The sequence below is a fragment of the Ovis aries genome, chromosome 4 (genome assembly GCF_016772045.2).
Source record: "Ovis aries strain OAR_USU_Benz2616 breed Rambouillet chromosome 4, ARS-UI_Ramb_v3.0, whole genome shotgun sequence".
NCBI lineage: Eukaryota > Metazoa > Chordata > Mammalia > Artiodactyla > Bovidae > Ovis > Ovis aries.
Window position 1 is genome coordinate 116,370,135 of NC_056057.1, and position 17,217 is coordinate 116,387,351.

Consider the following 17,217-nt stretch of genomic DNA (forward strand, 5'->3'; position numbering starts at 1 on the left):
AATACTACACAAAGGAAAAATGAATATCCAAGCCACTGCTGCATCTGGGCATCTCTGTTACAGCAGTTTAACCCATGCTCTAATTAACACAGAAAATGGCACCAGGTGTGGAGAAGTGCCACAACAAAAACTGAAAATGGGTGGGCTGACAAGCAGGCAAGAAAACAGGAATAGCAGTGTTTGGAAGTCAGCTGACACCTTTGATGCTGTATCAAAACATGGGCAGTGCTGTGACCTGCAGTAACTTGAAAGGCAGACCAGCTGCCTCCAGAGCTCTAGGGAAAGCATCTGGAGAGACACAGAAGTTATTCTGTGGTGCCTGCCCTCTAGCGCTTTTGCAACCAAAGACAGAAAGGAACATGGGACTGCTTGAGAGAGTCTCTGCCCACAGGGTCAGACACAGCTGAGCACACACATACCCAAAACACTATGCGTGCCAGGTCACTTCAGTCGTGTCCGACTCTGTGGACTATAGTCTGCCAGACTCCTCTTTCCGTGGGTTGCCATTACCTCTTCCAAGGGATCTTCCCAAACCAGGGATCAAACCTGAATCTCTTAAGTCTCCTGCGTTAGCAGGCGGGCTCTTTACTACTCGTACGACCTGGGAAGCCCCCAAATACCACAAAATGACAAAATACTATAAAGTGACCATGTATAAAAACACTTTATAAAGAAGCATTTCATTTCTACCCAGAGCACATGTGTATCATTTCCATTACTAGGTAACAAGAAAGGGTAAGAGTCAAGAGAAGAGATGAAAACTGTAAACGAGAAAGAAGAGGGCCTCAGAAGTTTACAGACAGTGGGTCAGGTGGACGAGGGTCACGGCACTACTTCCTCTCAGAGCATGTTTCTGCTAAAAGCCAGCTCCAGTTAGCTTCACCCCCAAACCAGGAGCCCTCCAATAGGGTATGGCCTGCCTGCTCTCTCTTAATATCTCGCTAACTACCACTAGGGCCTCTAGTTAAAACTTTTCTTCTGGCAAATCGAGGCACAATCTCAAGTATTTCCTTGTTTTTATCCCCCTGCAACAGAAAATACATAACACCATAAACAATTTGGGGGTTCTGTTTGCTTATTGCACCAAACACAGGAGGCAGCGCCCCACTACACACTCTACAAAGCGGCTGCTGCATCTGTGTTGCAAACCAGAGCCTAGCACAAAACCTAGATGCTCAGTAACTGTTTAATTAACTGATTAATTATATGTTGTGTACTATAAAGTAAGCAAATAACCCTTACTGTAAGGCAACACATAAATCAGACAAAGCCCAAGACGACAGAAACCAAACCTGTAACGGGCTGCGTGTGCTCCGTCCCCGCCTGCTTTCTGTGGCCCCGGGGACAGCAGCCCGCCGGGCCCCTCTCTGCCCAGGCGATTCTCCCGGCAAGAATACTGCGGTGGGCTGCCACTGCCTTCCCCGGGGCGTCTTCCCGACCCAGGGATGGAACCTGTGTCTCTCATGTCTCCTGCACTGGCAGGGGGATTCTCTACCACTGTGCCACCTGGGAAGCCCCTTCATGGGCTGGTATTTGGTAATTACATTCATCAACACCAACACCCATTTTCTGCTGCTTACCCAAACCATATGCGTGCTTCTATGCTTTCGGCAACCACTAAGTAGAATACAAATTACTTTTCTCCCTCCTAACTTCATCACCACAGAACTGGCAATACTTTTCTTGCTTCCTTTATATAAAATTCTAAGACTACAGAAGAAAACATATCTAAGAAACTGCGTGATCATGTCCTTTCCTTCTTTTGAACAGTGGTGCTCAAAAAAAGTATGCATTCTGAATTACATTTTCCAGTTGTGTGTTTGTAGCTTACTGAATCCAATGTATCCACTACATCCAAAATGTGCTATAAAGCTAAACAATTAGCACAACATCAGAAATACCAAGTATTTTACTTATCATATATTTATTCACTAAACTACTTAAAAATGTTGACACTGATTAATAATATACTGCTTTCACAGGGCATATAAAGACTTTAAAATGTAAGCTAACTATAAATATATACACAAAACTGTCAAACAGTGGTTCCCTAGAAGCTAACACTTGTTACAGCTAACTTAATTCTCTTTATAACTTATCCACAGTTTCATAAATACAAACATATATTACTATTATACTTTTAATGTGATTTTTTGATGCAAGTACAAAAGAATTAAGAAAAAGATTCTAATACTTATCAAGACCTCAAAACAGTTAATTAATTTAATTAATACTATTAATTAAAATACTAATTGTTAAAACCCAACTGCTCTCTCGATGTATTATTTAGTTTAAAATACTTCCTCTAGTTTTTTCTATATACCTTTAAAAATTTTTTAATGGATACTCATTTTTTGCAACTAATAGAAGAAATTAAATAAAACCCAACAAATTAAAGTATACATCATCACCATATAATAAGTTATTTATAGCAATCTTTATCTTCTCCTGAGTCTTATTTTTATTTCGGCCTAAAAACCCAATGCAAAAATAATATGAAAGTATTTAAAGAAACATCTTCATGGCTAACATTTAGTACACGCTTCCTCTCTCCTAGGAAACTGTTGTAAGTGGTTAAAGGCGTGAACTTACTTAAACTCGCCTGATGAAGACAGCTGCTGGGCCTCAGGCTTTACACAAGCTAGGAAGTCAGTCTGCTACTGGGTCGCAGATGCAGTAGGAGACACAAGACTCCTGCACCGAAGACAAAGGACTGTGCCCCTCACTGCAGCGAGCGGCACAAGCCTGAGGATGGCACTGGCCCCCAGGAGTCATGCGGGCAGAACCATGGGTCCAAACGACCGTCTGCACGTGCAGTGAACTGTACTACAGGACCAGAGAGGGTGGGGAATCACTGCTTTTAGAGCGAGCATTAAACAAGCCTGTGCCTTGTCCCGGAGGGAGATGTGACCTCGTTCCTCAAGGCTGCTCACTGCAAACCCTGGGAAAATGGCCCAGACCAGAATCAGTCCAGGCCTTCCGTTCTTGGCACACCCAGTAAGGTCTGTTGGGTGCAAGGGACCCACGGAGGGGTATCCCCCAACCACAGCTACTATCACATCCCCATTCTACATGTGACGAAGCAAGGGTAAGAGGTGAAGGGGCTCTGCTCAAGGACACAATCAGCAAGGGAGTCTGGATTCAAACACAGGCAGTGTGGCTCCAGAACCTGAACAACTAATCACTACTTCACAGAATGTGAGTTGAAGTGAAGAAACTGAAGAAATCAAAATAACCGCAGAACTGAAAACAAGAGGATCACAGGAGGGGCCTCCCTGGTGGCTCAGGGGTAAAGAATCCACCTGGCAATGCAGGGGTCATGTATTCAATCCCTGGGCCAGGAGATCCCACATGATGCGGAGCACCTAAACCGGTCACGACGACGGCACCTGGGCTCTAGGGCCCACGCGCCCCAGCTACTAAGCCCTCACGCCCTGAAGTCTGTGCTCTGCAGCAGAAGCCCACACGCCGCAGCGAGAGCAGCCCCGGCGCGCCACAGCCAGGGAAAAGCCCAGGCAGCAGGAGGCCCAGCACAATCATAAATGAGGAAACAATTTTTTAAATATTCTTTTTTAAAAAAAGAAGACTGCATGAAGCAACCACCACTCTGGAGACAATGTTGGTAACGGTGGTAACGTGCTGGATGGACTGGAGAAAAGACCCAGAAGAATCTGAAACAGTGGAAATGCTGCAAGACTACTCAAGGAAGCACAACACACACAACAAATACGTGTAACTGCTGCTACCTGACAAAGAAAATACACCGAATGAAAAGAATATTCAAAGCTGGCTAAAAACCTACATCCAAAACACTAAGATCACGGCATCCAGTTCCATCACTTCATGGCAAGCAGATGGGCAAAAAATGGAAACAGTGAGAGACCATTTTCTTGGGCTCCAAAACCACTGCAGACGGTGACTGTATCCATGTAATTAAAAGACTCCTGCTCCTTGGAGGAAAAGCTATGACAAACCTAGACAGTGTATTAAAAAACAGGGACATCACTTTGCCAACAAACGTCTATATAGGCAAAGCTATGGCTTTTCCAGTAGTCATGTACGGATGTGAGAGCTGGACCATACAGAAGGCTGAGCGCCGAAGAATTGATGCTTTTGAACTGTGGCGTTGAAGAAGACGACTCTTGAGAATCTCTTAGACAGCAAGGAGATCACACCAGTCAATCCTAAAGAATCAATCCTGAATATTCACTGGAAGGACTTGATGCTGAAGCTCTAATACTTTGGCTACCTGATGCAAAAACTGAAAAGACCCTGATGCTGGGTAAGACTGAAGGTAGGAGGAGAAGGTGGTGACGGAGGATGAGATGGTTGGACGGCATCACCAATTTGATGGACATGAGTTTGCGTGAGCTCTGGGAGATAATGAAGGCCAGGGAAGCCTGGCGTGCTGCTCCATTAGATCACAATTTAGCAAATGAACAACTTTTAATAACAATATCCTGGCTGAGAGAATCTAATAAACAGGTATCAAGTTTCATACACTATCTAAGGAAACAGAAGAGGCTAGCTATATATTCTATTCAAGTGCCCCCCAAATTTACATAAACTAGCACATGTTAGAATGCAGAGAAAACCCCAGAAAAATGTCTACTTCACCAACAGCAGACTAGGTAATCTGAAACAAACCTCCAGTTGAACACAAATAAGAAAACTCAGTGAAGTACTTTTTAAAGTGAAAAGAGTCTTAAAAGCATCACAAACTTAACAAGATAGTAAGGAATTATGAGACAAAACCGCAGGCAAGGGGCAGCGAGCAAGGTGAGCCTGGTGTTCAGGGCTGCCTTTCCCAAGGGGGTGTCAGCTGCCTGGGAAGAGGCGACTAAGAGCACTCGCTCTGACTTTCAAGACGCATGGATGGTTCTAGAAGCCTGCAACATCCTGGGAACTCAGGGTGGCAGGAACCCCAGAGGGCTGGGTGTTAACAGGAAGAGTGAAACAGAAATCAATTTCTGCAAGGACTGCTGCACAGCGCTGAGTCACGTGCTTGGAACAGAAAATGGAGTGTAAACGTGAACTGAGGTGGTCCTTAAAAACGAGTGCCCCTAGGTACCAGGAAAAAAAGAAATCAAAGAAAAACTACCTTTGAGGGGAAAAAATGATCATCAATCTGTTTCTACAAATACACTGTCAAGTATATTATCCTGTACACAAACACAGATAATCAGTTACCTGAGGAGACAGGATTACACAGGCAAGAATGAGCAGAAACAGCTGAAACAAACCCACAGACTTCAGATATTAAAATAATCAAACAATTTTAAACTAACTGTATGTATTATGTTAAAAGTAATAGAATTCAAGCATTAAAGTTTTCAGGAGGGAACTAAAAATTATTTTTTTAAAAAACGCAAACTTGAAAAAAAAATAATAAAGAACTTTTAAAACGTAACACATGGGGACTTCCCTGGTGGTCCAGTGGTTAAGACTCTGGGCTCCCAATGCAGGGTGCCTGGGTTCAATACCTGGTCAAAGAACTAGATCCCACATGCCCCAACTTAAGCCTGGAGCAGCCAAATTAAAAAGAAAACAAACACATGGACTTACTTGATACACTTAATAAGAGGTTAGATAGCTAAAAGGGGTAAGAAAACTGTAAGATCTGCCTAGAAGAAAGGACACAGGGACAAAAGTATAAAAAATCCACAACAGAGGGTAAATGACTCCGAACACAGTAAATCAGTCTAATGAGCCTTCAAGCAGAAGAAAGAATGAATGGTACGAGAGCAGTATTTGAATATATAACAGCTGGGAATTTTCAAAGCTGATGAACATGGCAAGAAACCTCAAATTCCAAAGCATAAAAAGTGTACCAAACCAACGCAACAGTTAGCAATGAAAAGTAATAAAACAAGGATAAAATTCACAGGAACACCTGGAAATGTTTTAAACCCTCTTAAACATCATAGAAGTGAAAGAGGAGATGCACAGTCCAAGAGGGAGGGGACATATGTATACCTGTGCCCAATTCACGCTGATACACAGCAGAAACTAACACAGTATTGTGAAGCAATTACCCTCCGATTAAAAATTTCAAAAAGTCAAAGGCGAGACCAAACTTACAATCGAACACCATTTATAAAATAAGAACTATAATATTCAAACCCAGGGAAAGCACTAGAAATCATGTTAAAAGAAATATTAACCTTCAATACCCTTTTCCCCTTTTGGTTTAGTAATTACTAAAATATATATATATATATATATATATAATAATAATCAAACATCTACATCATAAGTTGGAAACAACATCCATAAAAGTTTCTTACAGTTAGTATGTAACAAATGAGTTTAATACCAATCAAACATACAAAAATAGATTATATTTTCATATATCAGTAATGTACAATTTGAGGCCAGTTTGTGCTGGGGTTTTTTTTTTTTTTGGAGGGGCGGGAGGGTGGACCCCAGGTGGTGCAGTGGTAAAGAATCCACCTGCTAAGGCAGGAGACACAGGTTCTACCCCTGGGTCGGAAAGATCCATTTGGGGAGGAAATGACAACCCACTCCAGTATTCCTGCCTGGAAAATCCCATGGACAGAGAAGCCTGGCAGGATACAGTCCATGGGGTCGAAAAGAGTCGGGACACAACTTAGCAACCAAGAATGCCTTTTCTGTGTGTGTCATTTATAATAGCTCCTCTTCTTGGGGCTTTTAGTGAGTTTCACCTCTAGATCTGCTAAACTCATTCAAATATAAAGGTTAATTAAATATCATGTCTAGACTTTCAGGTAAAACACAATATCCATTAAAAATGTCTCCACAAAGAATTATTGTACAAACAGTTCTGGCTACACAGAAACTCCAGAGAAACAGGCTTACTGAAGTCTCATGATCAAGGCAGAATTTATGAAAAGGAAGTTGGAGTGGATACTCATAAAGAGTTGAGGTGATTCTTAGAAAAAGACTTGGATAATTGAGAGATTGGTCTATACTGAGAGAATGCCGAGATACAAGCACCACCCGTTTTGTGTTCTTTCATCATGAAAAATGAGGTCCCCTAGGCAAGACTGACATTTACTATGAACTAAAAGCATTGGATAAAACTGTTAATGATATAGTCTTAAAGATGTCATTTAACCATGTGTTAATCAAAATATGGAAGGAAGGATTCAAGCCAATGCTCACCAACTCTTCAGATTCTTGAGAACAGAACTGATGTTCCAAGGAAAATTTGGGAAAAGTTCCCTCCAATGGACTTTGAAAACTCTGCAGCTAGAAAAGCTAACAATCTAAGTCAAAATCCTAATAAAAAATATAAAGCTGGACAGAGAGAAATACAGTTCTTACCAGCAGCTAGGAGTGGGGGAAATAGGGAGCTGTTGGCCATTGTGTAGGAAGTTGCAGTTATACAGAATGAATACGTATGGAGATCTATGTACCAGCAATGATGACTATAGTTAATAGTACTGTAATATTGAATACTGAAAACTTGCCAAGAGAGTAGATATCAGATTTAAAATTTTAAAAAAAGGAGAAGCTATATTGATTTCAGACACAACAGATTTCACAGCAAGTAAACGTATCAGAATAAAAAGGAACATTACATGTATGTATATATGATACATCAATTCTCCAGCAACACGTAACAATTTTTAACGCATATGCACCTAACAACAGAGGGCAAAATACATGAGGCAAAAATGGAGAGAACTGAAAGGACAGATGTATGAATCCACCCTCATACATAGGGACGTTAACAGCCATCTATCAAAAAGAGATGCAGCAAACAGAAAATCTGTAAGACAGCTGAGCTCTACACCACCATCAACCAACTGGATCTAATGGACCACTTCATCCAACAGCAGCAGCGTACACATTCTTCCACAGCTCAGAGGGAAGATCTACCAACAGACCAGATACATTTGTTTCTGTGCCTTGAAACAAATTTAAAATGATAGGAGTCCTAGAATGCCTGCTCTCAGCACCAACAGAAGGGAAATTAGCAGCATTGAATGTATACATAACAAACAAAGAAAGATCTAAAAACCAATAAACCAAGCTTCCACTTTATGAAAATGGAAAAAGAATAGCAAGTTAAATACAAAACAAGGCAGAAGAAAAGAAATAACACAAATTAGAGCAGAAACCAATGAAATTGATAATAGGAAATCAAGGGGGGGGGGGCGCGGAAATCAGTGAAACCAAAAGCTGTTTCTTTGAAAAGCTCAATAAAATTGATAAGTCTAGCTAGCTTATCTAAGAAAAGAAGAGAGAAGATGGAATTACTAATATTAGAAATTAAAGAGGGGCCACCACTAGGTCCCATGGGCATTAAAAGGATACTAAAGGAATACTATGAACAAATCTATGCCCACAAATCTGCCAGTTCCTTGAAAGGCACAATTTGCCAACACTCTGGCAGCTCAGGTGGTAAAGAATCCACCTGTAATGCGGGAAGACCTCAGTTCAATCCCTGGGTTTCGAAGACCCTCTGGAGAAGGGAACGGCTACCCACTCCAGTATTCTGACCTGGAGAATTCCATGGATTGTATAGTCCATGGAGTCGCAATGAGTCAGACACGACTGAGTGACTTTTTAAAGCATAGCAAAAGCATCACTAAAAGAAACAATCTGAATGGGCCTACATCCAATAAAGAAACTGAATCAATAATTAATAAACTTCTAAAACAGAAAGCACCAGGCACAAGTGGGTTCACTGGTGAATTCCACTAAACACTTAAGGAAGATATTATACCAATTCTCTACAATCTCTTCTGAAAGACAGCAGCAGATGGATTATTTCCCAACTCATTCTGTGAGGCCAGCACTACCGTAATACCAAAAATAGACATCAAAAAAGGGAAAAAAGAAAAACCCCAAACTGACAGATCAATAGCTCTCATGAACACAGATGCAAAAAGCCCTCAACAAAATTTTAATCAATTAAATCTAAATATGTATATAAAGAATTATACACCACAACCAAGTAGGATTTATCCCAGGTACACAAGGCTGGTTCAACATCTGAAGATCAATAAATGTAATCCATTACATCAATAGGCTAAAAAAGAAAAGTCACATGATCGTATCAATAGATGTAGAAAAAGCATCTGACAAAAATCACAACAGCCATTCATGACTTTAAACAACAACGAAACAACTTTCAACAAACTATTAGTAAGAATACAGGGGAACTTTCTCAATTTGACAAAGAATTCCTAACAAAAAACCTACACCAACCCTATGTTTTGCGGTGAGAGACTAAAGCTTTCCCACTAAGACGAGGAACAACTCCTTCTGAACATCATCTTTAAGTTCCAGCTACTGCAACAAGACTTGAGAAAGAGACAAAAGAGATACTGATTTAGAAGGAGAAATAAAAAGTATCTTCTGTCCAAAGACATGATGACTGTCCATGTAGAAAATCTGGAAGAAACAACAAAATCTCCTTGTCTATATAGCAAGGTCTCTGGATACAAGGTTAATATACAAAAGTAAATCACTTTCCTATACACCAATAATGAACAAGTGAAATTGGAAATAAATTTTAAAATTCACATTAGCACTCCCCTCAAAAACTACTTCGGTATAAAGCCAACAAAATACGCACAAGATCTATTTAATACATGTCTAAAACTACAGAACTCTAATGAAGAAAAATCACAGCAGTAAGCAGTTATTCCATGGCAGTGAACTATAAAACTCAGCACTACCAAGATGTCAGTTCTCCCCAATTTGATCTATAAACTCAATGCAATCCTAATCAAAATCCATCATGTTATTTTGTGGATATCAACGAATTGATCCTAATATGAGTACCCTCCCTGGCAGTGCAATGGTTAAGACCACCACAGAAGGAGACCCAGATGAGCTTGGGTTCAGCAATGACATTTTAGATACAACATCAAAAGCATGATGATGAGAGAAACAAATGACAGGTCAGACTTGATTAAAATTTAAAATTTCTGCTCTACAGAAAACACTGCCAACTAGTAGATATATAAAGAAAAGCCACAGCCAAGACAAAATATTAGCAAAAGATGCAGCCTATGAAGGACTGTTGCCCAAAATATATGAAGAACTCTTAATTCTCACCATTCAATCCAGCAATCATCCTCCTTGGTATTTACCCAAAGGAGTCAAAAACTTATGTCTACACAAAAACTCTGTACACAAATGTTTATAGCAGTTTTATTCAAAACTGTGAAAATTTGGAATCACCCAAGATGTACTTCAGAAGGTGAACAGATAAACTGTTGTACATACATACTACAGAAAATTATTCAGCAATAAAAAGAAATGCGTTTTTAAGCCATGAAAAGAACTTAAACATATACCACTATGTGAAACGAGCTAACCTGAAAAGGCTACATATTGTATGATTCCAGTTCTATGACATCTTGGAAAAGACAAAGCTACGGAGACAGTAAGAAGAACAATGGTTGCCAGGGTGGAAAGGGGAGGAAAGGATGAACAGGCAAAGGATGGAGGACTTTCAGGACAGCGACGGTATCTGTTTGATACCTTACTGACAGACACATGTCAGCATATTATACCTTTTCCCAAATCCATAGAGCACAAATCCAAGAGTGAACGCTAATGTGAGCCAGGGGCTGAAGGTGAAAGGGGGCGGCATCGCAGCGTGGTCAGTCAGCATGGATGTGCCAGGGCTGGAGGGCGAGTTGAGAAATGGGCAGCTGGGGCCGGGGCGGGGGGGGGAGGAAGCAAACAGGAAGTAACGTGCCTTCCACTCCAACCCCATAACTGCCGTAGTTACAGAACTATAGCTACAGTGAACCTGTAACTTCTGTAAGGTAAAGGCTATTTAAAATTATGCTAGAGACAAACTGACAGTATCAATGGGAACTGCAATTTACCAGCACATATAGGCAGCCTCCCACCTCTGTAATGACTGACGGACGCCATAACTAACTCTCAGCAGAAATAGGTGAGCATCTTGGGAGCCCAGACTTTTCATCTCTTGTACTATTCTCCAGCAAAAAGAACTATGAGTCCTGGTGGAATAGTCGAATTCATATCCAGAAGCCCAGAGAATATCGAAGATGGGCCTGAAAAATACTCTTCCCAGCAAACAATAGCTTTGAAACATTGAGATGATATTAAAAAGGACTCAAATTCCAGACAAAAATGGGTTCCCACTGCTTAACGTAAGCAGTTAAAAAAAAAGCAAACTTTAATTATAATTAGCTAAATTATAATTAACCAATTATAATTAACTAAAACAAGTTTGCAAAGCCCTGATTATATAATGATTCTTTTAAAAAAAAAAGTGGAATTTCTCTCAAGTAACTAGCACTTCATTCAGTGGATTTTATTTATAAAGAAAAATGTACACAGAACTGACAACATCACCAGCTACAAAGAGGGAATGTTCTCACCATAAAAACTTTGAGTATTCTTGCTACCTTCCCAATGACTCATTCCCACCACTTACCCCTCACACACACACACACATCCTAAAGAATAAACACTGTTAATAAACAATGTTAAATTACTACAAATCATTTTTTTTTAAATGTATCAAGGCACACAGTTTCCAGGGTGAGAGGCCTTCTGATAAATCTCGGGCCTGGAAAGAGAAATGTGCAGAGATGCTGAAGCCCTGCAGTCAACTGGAATGGGCTTTTAAACTGACCAGAGATTTACGGAACTCTTTCTTCTCTTTGCTTGCAGGTTGGTGATTTTAACAATTGTTCTTTATCCTTTTCTTTACTATTCTTCTTGCTCTGTGTGTGCACTAAAGGAGCCAGACAAAGGTCTCCCCAAGCACAAAGACAGAGCAAAGACTGAGACGTTTGGCTTTATTTAACTTTCATACAGAAGGACAGAATGAGATATATATATATACACACATACATATACATCATCCTGCTCCTGTTAAATCCTTTCAGTAAATTTTATTTGCACTGAAATCTCACAGAAGACAGCAAGAGAAGATCGTCTATTTGAGGGCTCCTCAGGTAAGAAAAAATTAAATGCCAAAATTTTACTTATGTGGTGATGCTCGAAGAACAGCAGTAGCTTAGGAAACACTTAAGTAAAGTACAAGAATGCACTACTGCTTAGTGACGCCTATTGCGTGTGTGAAGTGTCCGAGGGCTGGGGACATGCCCACGGAGGAGACGAACCCCTGACCTCAGGAGGCTCACATTCTAGGATACAAGGCACACAATAGGCAAGTATGTAACACAATGCCGTATCTGTAAACACCAGGAGGAAAGGCAAAGCGGGAGAAGAGGACAAGCTCACCAAGGGCTGCTTTTTGACAGGCTGGGCAGGAAAGGCCTCTCTGACAAGGGAGCACGGAGCAGAGAGTTGGCTGAAGTCAGATAATAAGTCCCATGAGGGTCTGGGGGAAAGGGGCTCTCAGCTAAGAAGACAAAAAAGTGCCTGAGAAAGGGCTGGAGCCCGGAGAGCAAGGGGAAGACAGGAGATGCGGCTGGACAGGTAGTGAGGTCAGAAGAGCGTGAAGATCGCAAACGGACTTAGGGTCTTAAGTGTCACTGGAGGCCTTGGAGAGCTGACAGAAGGAAAGTAAAAGACTCCTGGGTTGGTCTTCTTTTTTAAATTAATTAATTTATTTGAATCCACAGTCACATTTATTTATTTGGTTGGCTGATCTTAGTCGTGGTATGTGGGATCTAGGTACCTGACTAGGGACTGAACTCGGGGCCCTGCATTGGAAGCTCAGAGTCTTAGCCACTGGACCACCAGGGAAGTCCTCACTGGGGGTATTAGACGCTCACTCTGCCACGACATGGAGAACAAGACCAGAATGGGTGGCAGTGAGACCAGCTGGCAGCTTGGCAGCAATTCACACGAACAGTGGCGATCTGAGCTCTGGAGTGGCCACGGCGAGCAGATGAGAGCTGTCTGAAATCAGGACGGGGGACTAAGGCAAGGCCCGAAGCATTTTCCAACAGCCTCCGTGTTTTTAGCCTGAACGGTACATGATGTCATTTGCTGAGGCAGGAACCCTGGAGGAGGAGAAGGTTTGGGAACAACCAGTGGTTCCACAGAAGACATGTTAAGCTAGGGATCCACTGGAGACATCTAAGAGGAGATGTTAAGAAGTAAGGTGAAGACACTGGCTGCGTTCAAAGTAAGGAAAGAGCTGGCAATGGAACGTTTAGAGCCACCAGCACGCAGACAGCAGTTACAGCGACTAAGCTGCATGAGACCACCTAATCTGTGAAAAGTTGAGCAAAAAAGAAGAGACCAGTGAGGTAGGAAAGAACAAGAGAATGCTGCATCCTGAAAGTCAAATGAAAAAAGAGAGACTTTCACTCCTGAAAACGTTAGCGGCACGAAGTGAGACTGAATACTCAAGGTAAGCAAAGACTCAATGGTGGTTCTGGCAACATGAGATCAAAACAGTTTTACTAGAGCGAGCGGAAGAAAGATTGCCTGTAGCAGGTTCATGAGAAAATGGTCAAAAATAAGGAGCTACCATACAATCCTGAATATTCACTGGAAGGACTGATGCTGAAGCTGAAACTCCAATACTCTGGCCACCTGATGGGAAGAGCTGATTCATTGGAAAAGACCCTGATACTGAGAAAGATTGAAGGCAGGAGGAGAAGGGGACGACGGAGGATGAGATGGTTGGATGGCAGCACCAAATCAATGGACATGAGTTTAAGTAAACTCTGGGAGTTGGTGATGGACAGGGAGGCCTGGTGTGCTGCAGTCCACGGGGTCACAAACAGTCAGACACAACTAAGCGACTGAACTGAACCGTTAAGTACAGACAATTCTTTCAAGAGCTTTTGCTGTGAAGATGAGCACAGAAGGAACACAGTAACTGAAAGCGATATCCCATCGAGAGAAGGTACTTTTGTTTAAGAAGGGTGATACTGTACACTGCTACATTTAAAACGGATAACCAACAAGGACCTGCTTACTGTACAGCACAGACAACCGCTCAATGCTATCTAACAACCTAAATAGGAAAAGAATTTGAAAAAGGATAGATACATCTATGGGTATGACTGAATCACTCTCCTGTACACCTGAAACTAACCTAACATTTTTAATCACCTTACTCTAATGTAAAATAAAAAGTTAGAAAAAAAAAAAGTGACAGTGTAGCAAATGCTTAACACTAATGGAAATAATTCTCTGAGCGAGGGGGCTCAAGACGCTGGAACCAAGGAAAACTGAAGGGGGAAGGGGGACAGAACCAGGGACACTGGCAGAGGAGCTGGCTGTAGAAACCCCAGGGACTCTATCCCATTTCAACAGGAGGGCTGGTAAAACAGAGGGGTAGAGATGAGAGCAGGAAAGAAGATCTGATGGTGGATAACTGTGGAGTTTCTTTCCTGATTGCTTTTTTTTTTAATTGAAATAAGTAAGATAATCAACTGAAAAACGGAAAAGGAGGTGTCAAAAGCCTGAGAGAAGAGAAGGTAGTGAAGGGATGATCGCTGATAACGGGTGAGAGAACTCTAGGTGTAAGTGGTATGAGTGGGAAGTCAACCATGACCACTGGAGGCTGAGGTTTTCTCCAGTCACTCTGGCTGCCGCAATGCAGAGTGTGAGTTTCGTTTTGAAACCAGGACAGTGGGAGGATGGCAAGGAAGTTTAAGGTGCATGAGAGAGAGACTACCATAACGGATGACAGCATCTGACTGAGAAAAAGAGGCTGACAAACCCCATCGGTAAGATCATTAAGTTGGACAAGTCACTATGGCTGAAGGGTTACAGTGATGTGGATATTGCGTTGGTGAAAGAAGTTAGACTTGAAACTGAGATTTTCGAAGTGAAACAGCAATTGTCCTAGTAAGTGATACAATATTAAAGGCTACAGTACGGCCATAAGAAAGAGAGGCTGGGACTTCCCAGGTGGCCCAGTGGTTGAGAATCTGCCTTACAAAGACAGGGGACCCAGGCTCAATCCCTGGTCAGGGTACTAAGATCCGACATGCCGCTGGGCACCTAAGCCTACATGCCCCAACTGCTCAGCCTGCACCCTCTGGAGCCCAGGCTCCACAGGGCAACGAGAAGCCTCCAAGGGCTGCCACGAAGACCCAGCGCAGCCCAATAAATAAAGGAATGAGTGGCTCGCATGGGCTGCAGAGAGGACTGTTGAGGAAAGGAAGGCGCCACTAGATCTGGGTATTGAATAGATTATGAGAAGGGACAATGGGACAAGGAGAGGAAAACAGACGGAGGCGCTGAGTCTTCCAAGGATGACACAGACAGGGAGACGGCGCCACTGCGAGCCGGGACTGCGGGCAGTCAGCGCACTGGCTTAGAGGGACGTCTACTTAATCATAAATGTTGCTCAAAAGTACAAATCACTTTTGACACGATATTAACAGAACAAAGTACAGAAAAAAAATAAAATTAAGGGGAAAAACTATGAAAAACAACTTGTGGGGAACTGAAATAAATCCAAGTATAAAATATTAACGTGGTAATGAATGTGCACCAAAGGGGTAAAATGTAAAGAGAAGCATTCTGAACTTCCAGCTTCTCCCTGATCTGTCTACTTAACTAGACCCTAAGGGAAAAGCAATGAGAACTGCTGGACTTCTGAAGCCTTTTCAAGAATTACAGGCATATAACAGGAACACATGGGATAACCAAAAGTATTTCATGGAAAACAATATTTTAAAAGATGTAGCAATTTCTAATTTTCTCTGTATTTTCTTTAATTTTCTCCTTCAAGCAGCAAGGAGATGCCATTCAACTTCAGAGAAGAAGCCTGTCAACTATGTCTACACTCTATCCAACAACTGTGAAAACACCAAGAGGCCGCCTCGCCTAGACAGGCCTCTGAACATGGTATGAAACCCGCTTCCTTTGACAGCTTATTAAATCACTAACTCGGGGTGAATTTTGGAAACTACCTTGGCAACTTACTCTAGCTTCCTCTAGCACATGCAAAAACACATTAGCTTCCTCAAGGCACCAGAAAGTCCAGGAGACAAGAAAGTATTTGGTCTGGTTTAACCCAGCAGTTCACAGTATTATTAGCTAATGAAATGGACTTTTTTCCTCACCTACATACTAACACAATAAACAAACACCAGATGGTTCATAAGCCAGAAATTTACCAGGAGTTAGTTAGCATGCAAATGGCCTAGAATTACGTTTATTCCAGTTTTAATTCTGCTTTAATAAAATATTTCTATACAGAGTTTAAATGATTTCTACTAAATCAGAGCTTTGGGGGGAAAAATAAAGAAAACCGCATTTTCACTTTGTCATTACTTGTCAAACTACTTCAGAACGTGGACACTTTAGAACTCAGTGAACAGACAAACGCTACTTGTGCAAAGTACTGTGTAAATTTCTAAATTTTCTAATTAAGCTTTGACACCTGTTTCCACAATATTTTCTGTTTCTGCTGTCTCCAGTCCATCCATGCTGTCCTCATCTTCCGCTGCAGCTTTTCCTCTACTCCGAGGCCTGCAGACAAAGAATAAACACATATAATTAAACAGTACATTTGAAGACTTAGAATTCTACTCAAAATAAAGCACAACTGAAAGGTACATAGAATAAAATGATTTAGGCAATCCTCCCTTCATTTTACCATGTCAGACAGTACATGCCACACTGCACAGTTGCTTTCCCCACAGATTCAGCTGCTCCTTACACCCAAACATGGGGGCAGGCCCACATTACTATGTCTGTGTCATCATAACTCACTTCTTCACACATTCCTCAGATGAGGCTTTCCCCTCTTTTATCAGACCTCGAGATGACTCCCTGTCCACAGCAGTGGCTTTTAACTGCCCAGGTGGCTCTTTTCAAAGTGCACACACTGGGTTATACCTCTGGATCTAATGAAATTTGGGAGTGACATCTGTGATCTCTATTTCTAAAATTTTACTCCTTAAGGAGAAAGTGAGGCATACCCCTGCAAACCATGCCCCCCGCCAAAAAACCTAAAACATGATTTAATCACACTAGAAGTGTGATGGATTTTTAACTTATAAACACTTCAGTAAAAGTCAAATAAATGTTAAGAATCATGGTAAAGTAAGATTTTTTTTTTTAACCAATACAGTTTTTAAAAACTAAGGCCTTTAATATCTTTGATGTCTCATAAATAAATGAGTCAAAAAAAAATTAAACACATAAAAAAGTAAGACACTACATGTAAAAAAAACTTAGAAACTAATAAATCAGTATTCAGATAATTTCAGAGCTTTAAATTATTTCATTACTTTAAAAGAAAGGGCACAAATGAACTATTTATTTGAAAAATATCGAAAGAGTCGA

The 17,217-nt window shown here is 41.4% G+C and overlaps 1 protein-coding gene across 22 annotated transcripts in view; it reads right to left on the minus strand.

Moving 5' to 3' along the window:
* Positions 1 to 17,217, minus strand: part of KMT2C (lysine methyltransferase 2C) — a 257,448-nt gene that overhangs the window by 165,442 nt on the left and 74,789 nt on the right. For all 22 annotated transcript variants that reach the window (XR_003589232.3, XM_060415213.1, XM_042249047.1 and 19 more), the window contains one exon: positions 16,310 to 16,398. Coding sequence is in view for 21 of the 22 variants with exons in the window: in XM_060415213.1 (XP_060271196.1) it covers positions 16,310 to 16,398 (89 nt within the window). In the remaining variant the exon portion in view is untranslated. The remainder of the gene's footprint in view (positions 1 to 16,309; positions 16,399 to 17,217) is intronic.